Source organism: Diadema setosum, chromosome 5, assembly GCF_964275005.1.
Source record: "Diadema setosum chromosome 5, eeDiaSeto1, whole genome shotgun sequence".
In the NCBI taxonomy this organism is placed as follows: Eukaryota; Metazoa; Echinodermata; class Echinoidea; order Diadematoida; family Diadematidae; genus Diadema; species Diadema setosum.
The window spans coordinates 2,276,841-2,296,318 of NC_092689.1; the positions used below are offsets into that span (position 1 = coordinate 2,276,841).

At 40.8% G+C, this 19,478-nt stretch overlaps 1 protein-coding gene across 1 annotated transcript in view; it reads right to left on the reverse strand.

Annotated features, from left to right (window-relative positions):
• Positions 1-13,801: 13,801 nt before the first annotated feature.
• Positions 13,802-19,478, reverse strand: part of LOC140228994 (uncharacterized) — a 28,683-nt gene continuing 23,006 nt past the window's right edge. Inside the window, exons 6-8 of the mRNA XM_072309257.1 lie at positions 18,980-19,134; positions 18,258-18,471; positions 13,802-14,497 (exon numbers count right to left, since the gene is read on the reverse strand). Coding sequence (XP_072165358.1) covers positions 13,802-14,497; positions 18,258-18,471; positions 18,980-19,134 — 1,065 coding nt within the window. The remainder of the gene's footprint in view (positions 14,498-18,257; positions 18,472-18,979; positions 19,135-19,478) is intronic.

Consider the following 19,478-nt stretch of genomic DNA (forward strand, 5'->3'; position numbering starts at 1 on the left):
AGATGAAGTTGCCATCATCTTAAAAAACTGCCGTTTTCTCATTTTTACTAAATTCTAGTTTTGACAGAAGCAATATCCTTCGCAGCACAGTTTTATATAGTCTTAATTGTAATAATATGACTTCCATGGAACTGGAAAGGACTGGTAGTTGCTTAATCATCTATTTAAAAAGAACATGATTTGATATCATCAAATTGTTTTTGTGCCTGATGCCTGAAGCTGATCTTAACCAATGAAAGAGTTGTGAGATGGTGACGTCATTTCCACCTTAATTATTTGCCTATGTGAATCCTGATATCAGTGTTTCTTGAAAACTTGAAAAGCTTCAAACTCCAAAACCTTCTGATTTTACATGAAATCTCTTACTAAGACCTTTTATTTAGCTGATTTTATTCCACATATTAAAGGCAACTTTGAAATTTACGTGAACAGCTCTTTTTATGATAACAGTGATATGGTCCAGGGTAGCCTTTTAATTCAGTGTGTTGGCACTGTATTACCAGAGGACCCCGCCATTATCGTTGCCTTAGCGATACCACTTTAAGATATGTATGAACGTTTTCTGGTTTTTTTTTTCTGTTTTTGTTTGTTTGTTTGTTTGTTTGTTTTTTTTTTTTTTTTTTTGTGTTTGAATACACTGCATTCCGACATTATTGAGTGGGGGAAAACACCAATTGTTAAATAGCGTGTAAACACGTTTTAATTGCTCAGCGTTTCTTTTGAAATCGTCTTGAGGGAAAATTAGGTTGACAGGACTGATATACGTGTATACTATGTTGGAGCTCTACGAATCCTTTTCACGCCTACAAAACACACACAAACACATATTATATATACACACACACAAACACATTGCAACGCCTAATGGTCTGTCGGTCGTGTGTAACAAAGAGAAAGTAATTTTGATTAACGCCGTTTTGCAAGACTTGGAATTGTTAAAACTTGTAATAGTCTTTAAATTTTCAATGTAGTGATGCAACGTGTGGATGGGGATGGCTAAGATAAACGGAGGCGGGTCTAAAAAGTAACACCAGCCGTTTTGTAGTTAGAATTGAGCAACTTGTCTGACAGAGGGATTCCTTCATCTTCCCATTGATAGATGTACCATAACTCAACGCCTTGATGGAATTTACCATCGTGTCATGAAGCAGGGAAGAAAACGAACAAAGCTCCCTCCAGAAACTGGCCGCTCTCCCCGCCAAGTCTGTTGGCAGCACAAGCCAAGACGAGACTGGTGACGTCTTTATACAAAAAACGATATCGGGCGGGCTTCCAAACGAGGGCTACTATCTCCCAGGTCTTGGAAAAGGGAAGGTTCGCTCCTTATCATCTGTTTTTCATCTGAATTTCACATCAATTTTTGTCAAGTAACGAGACACGAAAATTGGTGAGTGTTGTGAAACATGTGAAAATAGTGTGACACATCGTCTGCAAAAAAAGTATCTTTTCTATGGGTTGTGTGTGTACGTGAATGTGTGTTTGTGTGTGTGTGTGTGTGTGTGTGTGTGTGTGTGTGTGTGTGTGTGTGTGTGTGTGTGTGTTGAACGGTTGTGATTTTACCGGTAAACTCAATACGAAGATTGAGAAAAAGAAAGAAAGAAGGAGAAGAGAGAAAGAATGAAAAAGAGAAAGAAAGACGAGACATTGAAATGGAAGACGGGATGCCTTCGGGCGTCAGTGAAAAGGGAGAGAGAATAAAACGATACGCACAGTGCTTTTTGCTTTAATACCACTTCCAGTCTTGATCCGTTTGAACTTGAGAAAGTGCTGCTTGTTTAATCGACCCATGGTGAGCGAGGGACAGATGTGTGAATTAGACATTTATACCATCGTCTGCGTTGTATATCTACTGACGCCAAGGTCGTATAGGCAAATTGGACGTCTAGCAACTGCTCACCGCATGAGATCGCCGACCACTTCTCTTGTCTCCCCCCCCCCCCCCCACCTTGCTACCATTTTTCTTCATCGATACGATTTGTCTGTTCATAGCTAGCTAGCTAGGATTTACCCGTCAGATGTACATCCTGTTTGTCTAAGTTAGGTGCATGATATCGCTTTCACCGTAATGTCTGAGTAGCAGTCCCCTCCATTTCCAGCAATATTGTTTATGCATTTACCACAGTGACATAACAGTTATTTTTTTTTTGTATCTCTGTTGATAATTTACCTGTATCTTTTTTACAATGTTATTTCTGTTCATCGCATTGTGGTACTGATTTTCTGATATCTGTGTATATGAATGTTTCATTGTACTTCCAATTATTTTGTTTGTTGGAAATGAAATAAATCAACTTGAAATCAACTTGAACTTGAGTAGTAAAGAAAACATTTTTTTTTTTTGTGCGAAAAGACTAAGAGTGCTGTTCATATTCTTTACTGGATGATCTGCATCAATTTAGCTATGTGATGAATCGGATACTGACATTAAATTGTTTATTCATCATGATACATTCATTCATTCGTTCATTCGTTTACTTGTTCGTTCGTTCGTTCATTCATTCATTCATTCATACTTCTCTGTTGGTCCATTTTCTGACAACGCCGAAATTCTTATTCAACTGGAAGGCGATTACACACAAATATTGCATGTAGTCCTCACATCACAAGTTAACCAATGTGCAATGATTTATAACAGTATATTATTTACATCTTTACAATAGGAATAAAGAAGGAATGATATTATGACGAATATCTAGAAAATTTCTGTTCAAAAGTTCTGTTTCGACCTTGTAAATCGCACAAACAAGGTGTCCTATTATTTATTTTTGTGTATTTTTTTCTCCCTTATATGGTCCATCATTTACAGTATCTCACATGCATGGATTGTTTTCGTCATTTAGGAATTATTTCATAATATACTGCATTATACTATTCGCAAGATTCCAGCGCAGTAATCAAATAGAACATGCACAATCAAATCTTGCAAATTGATGACCCAGTATCATTTAGTACAAACCTTTCAATGTGCTTTATTCTTATTCAAATACTAGCGATACCGATTTCATTTTCAGAAATCAGTCAATCGTACAAAGATGTATAAAATATCATTGTCATATGGGATACGAATACATTTTCACGGCAGACAAACCATATGCAAACGATTGGTTCTGTGTGACCCATTCTTTTACACTTTGGCGTTATCGAACTGTCTTGATCCGAGTCTAAAACCGAAGAAGAAAGAAGAACTTGAACATTACAATTAATTCTTCCTTCCAGAACGCATGTCCCAATCATAACAATGATTACACGAAAAGAGAAATGTACGTAATTCCTGCATATCTTGTGGTATGAAATAAGGCTAGAGCGTCTATTTGGAAAGTGGATCGTTTGATGAAGCACTCTCATAATAGATACTTCTGTCAAGAAAGTATACTATAGACTGAGTACAGCAACAGTGATTCGTAGATCGCATCCTGCTCAGATGTATTTACTTCTTCCACCACAATATCCACTCCCCTCCATCTTATATGTTGTTGTGGATTTTTTTTCTCACTTTTCCTCTCTTTAAACGTAATCTATTTATGTCATAAAGGTAGATTGTTATTATAGATATTTTACATGAGTGACGTTACGTACCGTGTTTGAGCATGTATGCGCACATTCATGAGCAACTCATTACAACCCTCACACGACGAAAACAACACAAATAACAATTTTGCCTACAGGAAAAGAATTCTCGGCTCTATGTAGTCAATCACACACCTAATCGGCGATGCAAGTCAACTTGGCTGGATTTTTCGGGGCATTTTCCCAAATCACCGTCAGCCTCTTGTACCCAAAATCAAGGCGCACTATTGTGCCTTCTCTTTATGTGAAAGTATTGTAAAGTGAGTGTGAGAGGGGGAGAAAGTTTCATTTCCGTCTTTCAGAAGGTTACCCAGGCCCCCAGAGAATGAAGGCAATTGTCTGAAGGTTGCCTGAAACCGGATTCGATTAGTTGGCCTTTTGAACTTGACCTAGGGACTTTGACGGAAAAGCAAAATTCTCCTTGGAATACGTTTCTTCGTCGAGGGACACGTGAAAAGGAACAAAAACAGTCACGTGTTGAAATTGAAGAGCCAAAATAGAGGACTGCAAAAACGCGCGAGTTTATTTAAGGGCTTAGAATTCAACCGCGCTCTTATCAGACTGTTCTTATCATTGTGTGATAGTGCATGTACCCGATGTAATAATCGGTCTTGTGTTTGTCCAGCATATTATTATCGTTAACGCTCCAGGTATTCTTGGTCAGTGCTGTGTCTATTTCCACGGATTCAGACAGAGTAAGATATTAATGTCACGCATGCAGACAAGCTCAGACGTTGTCTTACATCTTGAACTTCTTGTGTGCGAGTGGGTGTGTGATAAATGTGCGTGTATAAATGTGGTCTAATAGTACTCTTTTCTAACCAGTACGTCCTGTGCTATCCAAAAGCTGTTTCTAGAGAGTGACAGGATGTTGGATGGATGACAAACTTGCTGTTGGATGACGAAACATTCATGTTATCACTCGAGAATTCTCAAATATGTCATTGTCTCGAATTTATCTCTCCCCTCTCCCTCCCCACCCCCTTCCCCCCCCCTTTATCCCTCTCCTACCCCATCTTTCTATCTATCTATCTGTCTATCTGTCTGGTTGGCTGCCTGGTTTGCATTCTCTTTGGACATTATTTACCGACACATTCACAGTGCTGTCATATCTTGCGGAAGTTCTTCATGCGTTGAGGTCTTAAAAGAGGAATTGCACTTGACGTTGAAGTTGACTGTATATCGAGTGTAGTCCGACTCTTCGCCTTACAACTCTCTTATTAGTTTGAGCATTAAAGATATATGCACACATCTTCTTCTGTTAGTCATTGGAATGATATCAATCCAACTTTAAGTATCATAACTGCTAAATAATGATTACAAACCTGGAAATTTTTTTGGTACAGCTGAAACAAATGATTTCTGCGTTTTGAAATCATTTCAAACAAGAAAGATAGGGCAGTAGGGAAATTTGATAGCTAATCAACGGGAAACTTGTGATGTGATGAAGTTGTCATTTACTCTTCACTCAGTGATTCTCGACAACCTGTAAAACGTTGATATTCCCTAACACTCCTCTTTAAAGGGGGTGGCTAGTAACTGATCGGTGGGAATCAGTGGGAATGCTGGGGATGATTGTTCCAATCCTGGTTAGATTCATTTAAGAGTACATTATATATCGGGACGTTAACGATCGCCCCGACACTGTACAGGCATGCTAACCTGGAAACATTGAACTGCACATTACTTGAATATCAGACCATTCTGAAGCAAATGATTTTCACACAGCAATAGATATATAATGTACTCTTAAATGAATCCCACAAGGATTGGAACAATCATCCCCCAGCATTCTCACTGATCAGTTACTAGCCATCCCCTTTAATTAACAGAATTCTATGACGACGCTCTTGCTGTTCCATTTGTTTGACTTTTCTTTGTTAATTAAAATTCGCTCTAACGAAGCTTCCTTTCAAGTTATCCCATTTCCTCCTCAAGTTCACCATGTGCTGTATTATCCAGTGACACCTGCTCTCACTTCCCAGCAGATGATGGCCGTCACTTCGGCTGGCATCCGTCGGTCCTTTTCGGCGTTCGCTCAGACGAGTCCCCCTGCTTGATAGGCGGTGTATATTCCCAATGCATTAAGTTTAGAGCTGATTACCTGTGACGCAGTGTATTCATCTTGGAAGAGACACCTCCTTGGTTTAAATATTAATTTCCTTGTTTGAATGACAAATTTTAATTGTCACTTTTTTGTTCAAACTCTGGTGTTATGTGTAAGCATCGCAGTTAGGACAATGTGAACGTTACAGTACCTGGAATTTAAAATGTTTGGATTACAATCTTTCAATTCAATTCAATTATACTATATTTTCATCAAGCAAAAGATAATACATGATACAAAGTAAAGGCCCGGTCTCACTGCACTTACGGATGCAAAAAGGATGTAAAGCGTACAAAAAAATCTTGCCATCCGTTGGAAAACGCTACGAATCCGCTGTGTACCCATCGCATACGTGTTTCATCCGCTCTATCCATCGAGCATCCGTCCACACTGATTTCATCCGCGCAAAAAGTTTTAAGCTGCTTAAAACTTTTAGAACGGATGAACTTTCCGCTGTGTACGATGTAAATCCGTGACATACGAGCAACAAACGTTGTATGTCCGTGCGGCATCCCTTAAACGTCCGCTGCATCCTCTCTGCATCCTCTGAGCATCCTCGCAACTCACATCCATGGTACGTGGAACGTCTTTACATCGTTAACAGCACGTTAATAGAAAGGATGTAAGCGTATGCATCTCGTATATAAAGTATTTCGAAAGCATCCCCTCTGCATCCGCTCTGCATCCGCTCTGCATCCACTCTGCATCCGCTTTTTCTGCTATGCGTCCGTTTCGCAATTATCTCCGGTAACCCCTTCGGAGCTGTCATCCCCTTCCATCCGCTTTCATCCGCTAGGCTTCCGATGAACATCCGTTTAACATCCCCGCTACATACTACCTACGTCCGTTCTATTTCCGTTCTGTTACCGCCAATTTTCGCCAATTTTGTCAATTTCTGGAGCGGATGAAAGTGGATTAAACCATCCCCGAAATTTTGCTCGTCCGCTGTGTCCTTTCTGCATACGCTTTGTGTCCGTCGGCCAGTGGGACCGGGCCTTTAGCATTTGTCAACGCATATTGTTACACAATATGAAGGAAATGCAAGTTATAAACTGCAATACATAAGCATGTACATCTAACACAGCTCTTATTTCTTTGCAGACACTGGTTACACCTGGTTACACACCCCTCGGCACCAGCACGGAGGACGTCGCTTCCTTCATGATTAAAGAGAGAACGTTTCTGGATCGCCGACACACAGTTACAATCATCCAGTAATCGAGGATGGCATTGCAAAACAGTGCCAAGCGAAAGGGTGAGGAAGAGAGAGACAGCTCGCGTCCGGCGAAGTGCAGGCGAGATAGTTCGTCAGTTGGACCCTCACTGGACCCCTTGGTCCCTCGTAACAAATCTCTGTGGGATACACCCGGAGGAATGCTGGATTCAAAGAAGGAACATTCGGCAAACTGCTGGTTGCAGTCGTCTTTGCCAAGTCGAGATGGAGGTCGAGGGCAAATGGACTCGTTCGATGTCCCGCGTTCTCTCGGAAAGCCTCAGCGCAGTGCACGTGGTCAGAGTGAGACGGACTCGACCAGTGGGCCAATGTTATCCCGGATGGAAACTGACGTTGAGGGCAGTCTTACTCGCCTGATGACTCGACGCGTGTCTGGGAGCCACAGGGATGGGTCGACGAGGAGTGCGTTCAGGGAAGTTCACAAAGGGAAATCATTTTTACCGCGCGATGCTGAGGTCGTACCGCATTCCCTGCCACAACTTCCACAACTGTTCCATGACCGATTCTTCGACAAAGATGTCCTGCGTCTGAAGAGTAAGCCCTTTGCAGGACTGAGTGAGATCAATGCAGGAGACAATAGCGGCAACGTCAACCCCGCTCAACCGATTATTCAACCTCTGCAGGAATCCCAAGGTCGATATGCGGGATTTTCGCACCTAGCAGGGCGTAGATTCCATCCACATACCGACATGAAATGTTTTGGTACATACATAGCTCCACAGCATAGTCTCTTCGATGGTTGGCGTGGTGTTGCTCTGAACGCCAAGCGCTCGGACGAACAGATAAAGTATGTAGAAAAGACGATCATCCCACTTGGAAGGCACTTACAACACAATTATAACAACAACATCAACATCACAAACAAAATCAGCCCATACCTTGCCATTCCGGGGCTCGTAATGGCATCCCCTCTACCCTCACCATCTCTTGGGATGTTGAGCGCGCCAACGGAAAATTGGTGCGCGCGCTGCCGAACAAGCTTCCGCATGACCAGCGACTTGGTGTACCACATGCGCACCTACCATAAACGAGATAACCCCAGTGGGTTGAGCAGTGGCGGTGGGGACTCTTGTAGACGTGACGATACGCATAACGCAGAAGAGAGACAGACTTCAGGAAAGGCTTGCGAGGAGAAACTGCTGCGATGTCAGGTATGCCATGAAACCTTCAGGGAGCGACATCACTTGACACGTCATATGACGTCACATATCAGATGACATGGTCCTACGTATGAGTTGAACACCTGGTAAAACTAAATTGTGAGAACTCAGAGATATAAGGCCAGTTTGGTCTAAACGTTTTGGAGCGTTCCTTGAGTAAATACGGCTACCGACTGTAACTCAACATTCAAATCAATGTATTGGTATATATTTCCACATGATATCTAAAGATGTTTATATGCGTCATTGTATTAGTTTCATAGAGATAAGATGGTGACAAAGTGAAACTGTAGAGCTGCTCTGTCTTGCGATAAACAACATCAGTTAATTTTCGACCTGTCATGTCTGTGGATGTATGATCACGAGGATAATAATAAGAAAATATAATTCCCCATAAACTTGCGATGTCTCATACTTAACTCTCATCCCACCCCAACCCCCCCCCCACACACACACACATATAGGCTATTACTCATACTAATCATTAAATAATATAACTCACCAACATGGAATGCCGAACATCTACGAATTATCTTTGAGACCCCGTGTCCATTATGTTTACACTGCTATGGGTTTTTTTGTGTCAATCATCACTCAGAACACACGAAGGCTTAAAAAGAAAAGGTGACCCATTATTACAGTGCTTCAATGGGTAAAGTCAAGAGCAGCGATTATCAACTCAGAGAGCGTGTCATCACTTAAGCCAGTTAATAAGTAGGCCCCATGTATTGAAAGACACGTTCTTTGCCTTTAATCATTATTGTGCTTCACGAATGAAATGATGGAGAAAAAACGCAGGGAAAAAAGATATTAGCACTTACCCTTGAGTTTCTCCTTACTTTTATTATGATAATGAAGCACTCCCCTGTTTGAGGCACGAAAGTTATGTGTCAATATTTTGTGCTACTGTTACCAAACTTAGTAAGCTATAACAATACATTATATGGGTTGTCAAATCACAAACATTTTGTAATGTTCACCCAACGGCAGAGTACTAAATTCATCTCCAATGAGAAAACATTTACATGTCAACAAATGGAAACAAAAGCAGCGCCGACACTATAAAGCTGCCTAATATGCACAACAAAACGTGTCGTAGAGTCGTAGAGATGTTGATAGTCAGCCTGCTGCGTTTGATATAGGCTTTTTGTTGATGCTACCAATATGGTTACCTCTAAAAAAAAATAGATACGTAAAAAATCTCAACATTTAAGACATGGGTTACTCTCAAAGAATCGTGAACAACCCATATTGGCGGAATACATACTCGTCTAACCCCAGGATTTGAGGTGTCGTTTCGGGGTGGTTTAATTATTCTCCATCAACAGCACTCGGACCCTTTCATTTATCATGTTCTTTTCAACTCAAATCATTATCATGTGGTACCGTGGTGTAAACAGAATTCATTCATGCATTTATCCCTCCGTGGTCTTTGTAATGTAGTCAATATTCTAAAAAATAGCGTAACAATTAAAGAGACGTATAATATGATGCACTGATTGCGTTATTTTGCTTAATCAGGAAGCTACTGGGATAACTTGTCGATTATTTCTAAAGTGTCGTTTTCTATGTGCAATGTTCATAAAATGCCGTCGATCGTGGAAAGTCAAAGATTGAAATCATAGATGGATGTTTCTGATATTGTCAAAGCATCGTTTATTACTAATTTGTGCAGATGTCTAGATGTGTCAGCAAGGGTTGATAGTGATGTAAATGTATATCTTGTGTATTGTTTTGACTTAAACTTATTACGAAAAAGATAAATATCACTGCTATCACGAAACGCAAAAAATGGAAGCCTATTTTTGTTGTGTTATGATGTTCTGTTCATTCTCTCAAACAGTTTATGTACACTATTCTGGTAGACGCTGAAGTTCGATAACTATCTCAGATTCAAGTTAATTGCAACTCTCATAACTCAATCACATATCTTTCAGAACATGAGGAAACTATAAGCCCTGCTCCTACCACAGCGCTGCTTCAGGGGATGTTCCCACTCTCGCAGTCCGCTTAAATGTCTCCGTTAGCGATAACGCAGCTCATTTTCATATGTGCGCATGAAGAGCACCGTACGAAATTTCATTGTGCCACGATTGCGCAGATCAAATCTCTTAAACGTCAATTATAGTATTCGTTTGATTTCCATCGATATTTCGAGCAATAAAATCACGCAAATTCAACCCAGTTGTCACCGCCAATTTGGCCGAGTCGCCGGTGACGGGCAGTGCGGTAAAGCCTAGTCCTAGGCAATGTTCCAAGTCGGATCAAACGCGTCACAATTCATTTACACTTTTCATTTTACCCCCAAGGAAAATTCATTCTTGACACGTCTACAGATTCTCTAGATAAATAAATGAAAACACGAATGTAAACATATATATGTATATATATATATATATATATATATATATATATATATATATACATATACGCGCGTGTTTGTGCGTGTGTGTGTGTGTGTGTGTGTGTGCGTGTGTGTATGTGTGTATGTAAGTAAATACATGTATGTGAATGAATTTTTGACCTTCTATAACAATAATTATAACAGACATACGCCGGCTGGACCGGCGAAAATGTGAAAGAAGTTGCCATTCGATTTTGGAAATTTGATGTACATTCTTACAACTGAAGAATGCAAAGTTGTTGAAATTTTGTCTCCTCCACTGAGTGTTTTTTTATCCCGGCATTATCATTTACCGCGAAAAATCAGGTGTAATATAATTATGTTTATCTAATCAGTTAAAGGTCTTTTCCGTCTCTCACGCAAACGTTCCTTTAGAAAAAGAAAACAAGACAAAATACTACGTTACTTCTCTCCTGCTCTCTCTTTCTTTCTCTTTCTCTTTCTGTTTCTCTCTCTGTCTCTCTCTCTCTCCATCTTCCCCCTCCCTCTCAATCTCTTTCTCTCTTTCTCTTTCTATCTCGTTTGATCTTCTCTCGTATTCATACAGGGAGGCATTTCATGAAGCGTTTTGCTCTCAGCCAATCAGATGCAAGGATTTCAGTAGCTTATAACAGTTTGTTTAAAAATGAAATATCTTACAAAACGTTCTATGAAATGCCCCCGCTGACACTGAGGTTTTATACCTCTCCTTCCTGCACTGACAAAAGTCACAGAGATTAAGATTGAGACCGCAATCCACGTTTAAGAAATATACACAGTGATTGGTTTTATTTAAAACCAGCTTCAAAATAGTTTATAAATAGCACGTTGTATAAATTAAATTCCATAAATAATTTGAGCAAAAATATAGAACGATGGTGACACTGCATTTGGAGTGATCTGAGACTCAAAAAACAGCAAAGGCATGGGTCTGGTTAGATCTCTACAGATCAAGTTACGGACGACTTTCATAAAACTGTATTACAAGATTTATTTTGTAACCGTTGAAAAAATGGGCTTTGGTGTTTAAGATCACCTTCGTTTTACCTTTCCTAGCAATATAATGTTTTTCCAATGCTGTGCATTTGTCGTTCTTTTTATAAATAAATACTTTGGAATAAAAAATATTGAGCGTATATACGAATACATATATACATATTATTATATACAGTATGCAATTATAAATTAGACTTATACACACAAAATACGTTTTGCGTTCAGACATATCTGAAGTTCGAATACAGTGTTGCATAAGTTATAAACTATGGACAGACCATTTACAGAGTTAGTACGAACATACAACATTTAAAAGTACGGGATATGAATCGAAAACAAATATACTGCTGTGTTCGATATAAAACATGAAAGATATCTACATAGATATCATTTACTTATGTACAGTACGGATATAGAAAACATAAGCAAGAATGGTACATCAGATACGACTTTAGAAGTCATTAATAATTTATCTCAACCTCAGCACTTCCAAAGAATGCATAGTATTTATGTTTTAAGACGTGGTCCGTCTGCTAAGCTGTGGAGACTCATACATCACATCTGTAATATAGTCGACTAGAATAATAGTATTGGCCTTTATTGGCCTTAAGTTCGTACTTGAAATATCTTCAAATGATTCCCGAATGGCACAGATGGTGAGCAGAGGAGGCATAAAATCGATTATTGGCTTTATTAATAATGGAAGACTCAGATTCGATCTGCTGAATGAAAGTCAGTATTGCTCTCCTTCAAAAACCAACAGAACTGAACACATGGAAAACACTTTGGACAGAAACATGGTTATTGTAGGCCTGTTTTAAAAAATGCTGAATTTTAGGCTAGAACTCCAACCACAAGAAATTACATTTCATGGCTAGTGTAGATTTTTTTTTAACCAATCATCACCAAACAATCATCCTGTAACGTCACGGTTTCGATTATTTCCAGTTAGCCGGGAAATCACATGATCTAAAGATTTTAATTACCCAGTAACACAAACACAAAACAGAGATGTCAAACTCAAACACACAGAACGGTCCCCCTAAACGCAAAAACTATGAAACAAACAGACATGGAACCGGACACGGAAACGTACAGTTCAGAATTCAGAACCCTCTGTTGTTTATACTAAACTGTGTTTGCTGGCATATGGAAAGACTTCGACAAGGGGTTATTTCATTGGAAGACAATATTGGAATATTGGAAATGGAAGACGTAAAGTGGTCTACATCTTTGCAACAACATAACACACTCTCTATAGATAAGGTAGTCTTATACCTATGGATTTTGGGTCTTTACGGCATCATTCGGATAATGGAATACTGATGACGACATGAAGTGTGCAGATCTGTCCAAAGTTTTCGGGGCATGTAACGTTTACATAAATCTATTCTTAGGCGTTAACAAGGCATTCTAAGAAAGAAGACATATTTTTAACGAATAAAGTACCGAGGTGTTCTCTTGTTTGTTGATGCTATGGGGATGTCTCCTGCTTTTCTTTTCTTCGTATCAATTGGCCTCTGTCACGAAATTTATTCTACAGGGCAATACTCTTGCTATTTCTCAGAGGAAACTTGATACACGAACAAAGAATTTTCGAGAAAGCAACCAAGCCACTAATTATCCTCGTTTGCTCTGACGGTGTGATTTTGGCCATGATTATTCGTACCTGTCCATAGAACTAACACTTGAATACAACGCGGGAAGTGCCTGTCTGGGAACATAAGGAGAGAATTAAGTAAAAGTTTTACCGCAGCCATTTCATACAAAGAGGTATTCTCAGTTTCTCTCAAATTCGGAGATTTGTTTTCCCCATTTCTCGATGGCCTCACTACTGAATATGGTGTTTTGATAAGTACACAATGCTTGGTATTTCGGGTTTTCGTACATTATAAGAGATCTCCATACGGCATCGGGAAGCAATTATGATTTTCCCCCAAGGACATGATTCATCATAATAATGCTACTCCTGGTGCGGAAGACTAGCCACATTCTGACCGCGTCCTCTTGAGGCAACTGAGAGAGCAGTTTGGAGTTTGGGCTCGAGAAGGCACACACTACTTTCATACGTGTTACTGATGACGTGTCAATTAACACATCAATGTAAAAATATTGAGGTTTCAAGGTCCCGGGAAGGGATCTGGCGGTGTCAATGTTTCTTGATTTGGCTCCCTGCATAACACTTCCTCCCATCTTGGACAAGTTATTTGCATCCCACTCTGAATCCGGTCGATTGCGCATCTGTTCTGGAATTCAACTCTTACCGCAATGTCAAGTATACATTGAAAAAAAAAAAGTATTGCGTCCATGAAGTCTGCAGAATGGAACTGTCCTTTCCTCCTGGGTATTTACTCTCAAACCAATGTAGATTTCACTGCAGGCAAGGGGTGGGGGTACGTGTCACTGTCCCGCTGCGTCCCGGCACCGCACCCGTGCCGCGCCGCGGACCCTGCGACCTCCCTCGTGTCAGCTGCCAGCGGAGTTCTTTCGCCGAACATGATGGGGGCTGGTTCTCGCGTGGGTTGTTGTACTATTGCACCCAGGTTGCCCCCGAGGAAGCTCAGCGTGCTATCGTGCGAGCACGAACCGACATGACTTCTGGAGCCCCGCTCCGTCATCGCTTCTGTCCTCTCACACTCCATCCCGCGCTCCACCGTCCTAGTTCTACTCATCGAGTTGGCATTGGAATCCAACGCGCTTGTTTCTGTGGTTTCGCACTCCGCGTTGACATTCCGCGCACCGTTCTTTTGCTTGCACGCACAGCAATGTTCCGTGCTGCCAACGCGCTCCTGCGAGCCCGTTTTCTCCATGTTGTGAAAGTCCTCAAATCCACATTTCCTCGTGAACTCATTATCGAATGTTCCGTCTCGGTTGAAGAGCAAGTAAACCTGCCTCCACTTGTCCAAATTGGGGTACAGCTGCTCCACTCGTTTGTGGTTAAGGAAGTTGTTCTTACTCCAGTGAGGTCGAGCTCTGTAGTGAGTGTATAAGTGGTCTTCCAGCTTCTTGTGAAATTCGTCGATGCCATATGCTCCGGGAAGAAATGGGACCTACACAAAAAGAGAAAAAAGACAAAGAAAATTGACATTAATACCTATGAAAAAGATCCACGTAATGATATACACTCATTAACATTCTTCTTTGCTATAAATATGTAAACAGGATTGCACACATCGTACCTCAGTCATTACAAATTGCTTATCAATGACACATTGTAAAAACATATTCAAAATATACAAATCCGTTTTATTTATGCAAGAGCTCGTTCATATTTCATTGTTGTGAGAAGGGTGTTGAATGGTGTCTCCTTTTTAATTGGTTGCCGTACACGCACAGAACGAACCGCGCGGCGCGTACGCTAACAGAAGCACCGAGTCAAATTTCGTCTCAAAGGACAGCGGATTGACCTGGGCAATAATTCAATTTATCCTCGTCGATGTTTGTTGAGCCATGGATGACTCTTCGAGCAACGATGATCATTCAGAGGCATATCGCATCATATCCCTATCGTCATCAACGCATTATGCCATCACAAGTTTGAAATAAGTTGCGGTTTGTATTTGTTATTATATCCGTTTTCAGTTTTGCTACACCAACACGGCGGTACACTCGGTGCGATTATATACCTAAGTAGTGTTCGCCTGCTGTATGTACGTTGTCTCTTTCCTGTGTCTTAGCGTTTCATTTGATGTTTCCCTTGTGTGGAAAACTGAGGAGTCCACAGCGGATGGCAATACCAAGGAAGAGGGAAAACCAAAAATAACATCTCGACTCACTTGACGTCCGCAAACCATTCGAGAGACATTTATTAAGTAGGCCTACATCCTTCGGTGTCCCTGCCAACTTTTTTTATAGGTCGGTTTAAGGATGTTAAAAATGGTCGAAGTGTTTATCTGAAGTCATTCTTCAAACTTCCACCTCCAACCCACCTGATCTTCTTTGGAAAGTTTTGTCAGTGGGGTACATGTTTTGCGCGTGATAAGAGAATTATCTCTCTCTGTACATTGCGCTGTACATAATATCAATTCTGGCAGAGAGAGCATCGCCTCGTGACCCAAATCTTCCTTGGCAATGTGGTGGACAAGCATGTCATAACAAACAAACAAGCACAAGCAAGTAAACAAGATACTGACATCAGTTTTCAACGGACTGTGCGTACACCTGACCGTTTGGTATAATGATAAGAGTTGGGGTATTTTGCTCTTTTCCTCCCCTCCTCACCCCCCCCCCCCCCTTTTCTCTCTCTCTCTCTCTCTCTCTCTCTTTCTCGATTTGCGTCCAGCAGCAATTTAAGCATGTTGCATGGCATCACCAAACTGATGATCTGGATAGCATTAGAAGCCGGCATCCTAATCCTAGATCTGGGGCTTCTTTTTGCAGGAACATACGAGTCATCTCCGATGGATTTTTAAAATGCAAGAAATTACCTAACAGCTGGATTGGGTTGTATGAGTTAATACTCGGCAGAGCCCGCCCGCTTATCGCCTTCCGACTTTTAACATGAGGAGCAGCCGTTCGTATCAGCGCATGTATTTCATTTTTTTTTTTCCAGTATTCCTCAGCCCCTGGACGGACTCCAACAAGTTGTTATCGCGGTAAACGTGGCCACCTCGTCGGAAGCCACCACGGTTGAGATGCGGGTTCCGTTTGCAAATAATTAGCTGTGATGAGACGCTTATGATGTGGCCGGCAAGTGAGTTTGCCATCGTCACGCAGCGATGTGCGAATCCTACTACTACACTTATGGAGCGAGCGGAGCAAAAGCTGTCAGTAAGAAGGCGCGCACTATAGAACGTTGCAGGCAGTTCGCGCCGCGAAAGAGATTTCAAATATCAATGCACTTTTTCACCAGAATGAGAGTGCAGATAGACATGACGGTTTGTTCAGCTGGCCTTGGCCATGGCCTCCTTCTCTTTACGACCCTCTTCCTTCCCTCGTGTCTCCTCCTCTCCATCTCTCTCCCTCTTTCTCTCTCTCCCTATCCCTTCTCCTCTCCAATCATTTTCTCTCATAGAGCGGCAGTCATCTATTGCCTACTAGCTACAGGTGTTACCGAGCCCTGCGCGTCCCTGCACAAAACAGCACTTCATTTCACAAGCTATAAATCAGTTTCTTCGATGAAAACGAAACGACTTAAAATGTAAAGTTGTAAATCAATGGTTTAAAAGTATGCTCCATACAAATGAACAATAACAAGTTCTCTTGAGATTCAGGTACAGCAGCTCTTAACACTACTTTGTTTGTGTGCTTCTTTTTTTATATACCAGCTGATTTCTAAAATGAAATTTTCCTATGCCTATGAAGTCAAGGTTGGGCCAGAAAGGAGTTTGAAACGTACCTCATATTTGTCTGAAATAGGTTTACTATACATCCAGATGTGATCATTTTCAATGACCTTTAAACTCCCTTACTTCTTATTTGTCTGCTATTTTGTTTATGACGCTATTTTTCTTCGATTAAGTACTACGTCAAACATGGGAAAGGGAAAATCCTAAGAGATGTGCACTGAAAAAAAGAGAGCATTCCATAAAATATCATCACAGGTTTAATTGGACCCACACCTTTCCCGTACGCATGAAAAAACAATGTCATATATATGTATATAATGAGAGGTAGGGAGGATACTCTCAGTGAATGTAGAAACATATGATTGTATTTTCATCCCCTTTTACTTTATCAGAACCTGAACTTGTTTGAGTGCAAACATACTTCAAATGTTTTCTTGTTTAAAACCCTGTCTCGGTCTTTAAGCGCTAGAAACGTCTGACATAACATCAAATTTCGTTGACTGTTCTTGATAGATTTTGAACAATCCGGGAGATTGCAGCTGCTCTCTTACAGAAAGTTAAAAAAATATATATATATATTTATAGCGGAAACGAGTAATAAATACAAAGAATTTCTCAACACCTAAAAGCTAAAAAGAGACAACAACAAACACAAGGTGAGTTGAAAAGCACGAAATACCTCGCGCAAATCTGTTTCGAATGTTGGTGCGGGTTGATTCGCCCGCGGGCCCGCGCTAGCCGCGCTGGAGCTCACCGCCTTTTTCTAGCGAATCGTCACGAATATATTTAGCCGTCGGCTGTTCATAATTGAGACGACTTTATCCAGTTTTTCCAGCGGTAAATGTTTGTGATATTCTTGCGCTGTACAAGCAAGAAACATACTTCCCCTCCACTCCACAACCTCTATCCCCGCCAACCATCCCCCTTTACTTTCTCTCACTTTATTTCTCTATCACCAGGACGAAATTCATTGCTTTGCTTTCTCCCTTTATTGTCTTCTTACCCTTGTATTTGTCAGAGAGTCTTTGTCACTATACCCACGCGTTACAGAGATTGACAAAAAGGTCGTGGTACTTTGGTTTAAGTGAACATATGACAAGGAACCAAATGGTCACCCTTTTTGTGTAGTTTCGATCTCATTTCCTTGAACTCCTTTCTCGGGACAAATCAAACAGGAGTAGGACTCCGCGAGGCTCGCCGTCTTGATTTAAACTAGCTCATTCCAGGGTCTCGATGCATAAAACACTTCCTATGACAGTGACTAACCATGACTAAATTTACTGTAGCGACAGCCCTTCAGCCCTACACATTTCTACGTGAACTCTTTGTAATGCTATCACGGTCCTCTAGCATAGTCTCTAATACGTCGACGGCTCAAGTGTCCGGTTAGCTCTCCGGTTTAGTCTTATGTTATGACAAGTTTTGAACGGAAAGACGTTCGCATGCTGAGAGTCGTTTGACATTATAGGGGAAATGGTGAATAAGTAATATAATTCCACACTTGGGCTCAGCGATTCCTTACCTCAATGAAGCAAAATCGGTCTGACGTGGAACCGTCGGAGTTGTGTCGGTTTGCGGGACTGAGGTACAGGTCGTCTCCCTTCACCATGCGCACGTAGACGGGGAGAAGAGTGTACGAGCCGAAGAGTTCGCCATATTGCTGCATGATCTTTAGAATGTCCCGAAGAGCGTCGTCAAGGAGTGTGAGAGGGACGCAGTACTCTGCCGTTTTCACGCTGCAAATATCAAAACAGGGGAAAGGTCCATGCTGTTTAATGTCTGTGGTTATACCATGATTCACTTCTACGAGTGATCCAACTACACTTTATTCTGCGGAACAACGACGGATATTCATTTAAACCTAATCTCTAAATCTAATCTAAAGCTATTCCTTTTCTGAATTAAGAAACATAAATCAAGTTGTTGTTTTTTTCTTTCAAATACTGTATTCTCCCTTAAACAGTTTAAAGCTGCATAAGTGATTTGCTCAGTCAAGGATGCATTTGGCAATTTCAGTCCCATTCCATGCTTGTTGGATGCTCAAAAACAGAGTCTTGTCGTTAAATTTAGAATTGTCACCCTAGAGTTGTTGACTTATACTAAACAACTGCCGGTATTATCCTTACTATTCAAGAACATAATTATAAACCTAGGCAATGAAATCCATACAAAATGGGAAAGTGTATAACTCTAATAAAAAGTGAATATAACATGGCGAATGTTGGCAGATTGATCTATACGTACTGTATATTCCCGTTGGTGAATGTGAGTACATTGTACCATCTTTGGACATAGATATTTCCCCTGGCGAATTGTTCGAGTCCACAATCAGCGAAGCACGCCAGACTGCAGGGAAGGAATCGTGCTAACATCTGAAGACAGCTCGCCGCACAATCCGTCTACGATACAAAATATAGAAAGTCACACACAAGAAAAGTATTGAATTAATATGAGTTCATTATTTTGTCTACTACACGAAGACACGAGTTTAAAAGATAACGCAATGAACATGCATCAGTTTGGTAAAATTCCGTTGTTCATCATTCCTCCCATATACCAATACTAAAATTTCATGATGAGGTAACGGGAGAGATACGAACAAATATCCCGGTAATTTTCCTATCATCCGCCATGCTTATTATTATATTTTTTGTTTAATTATCACCAAAGGCGAATTTCTCCGCCCTTACAGTTGACCTTTTCACCTTTCAAGATGGCCGCGGATTGGCGAAAAGTGCGGTGT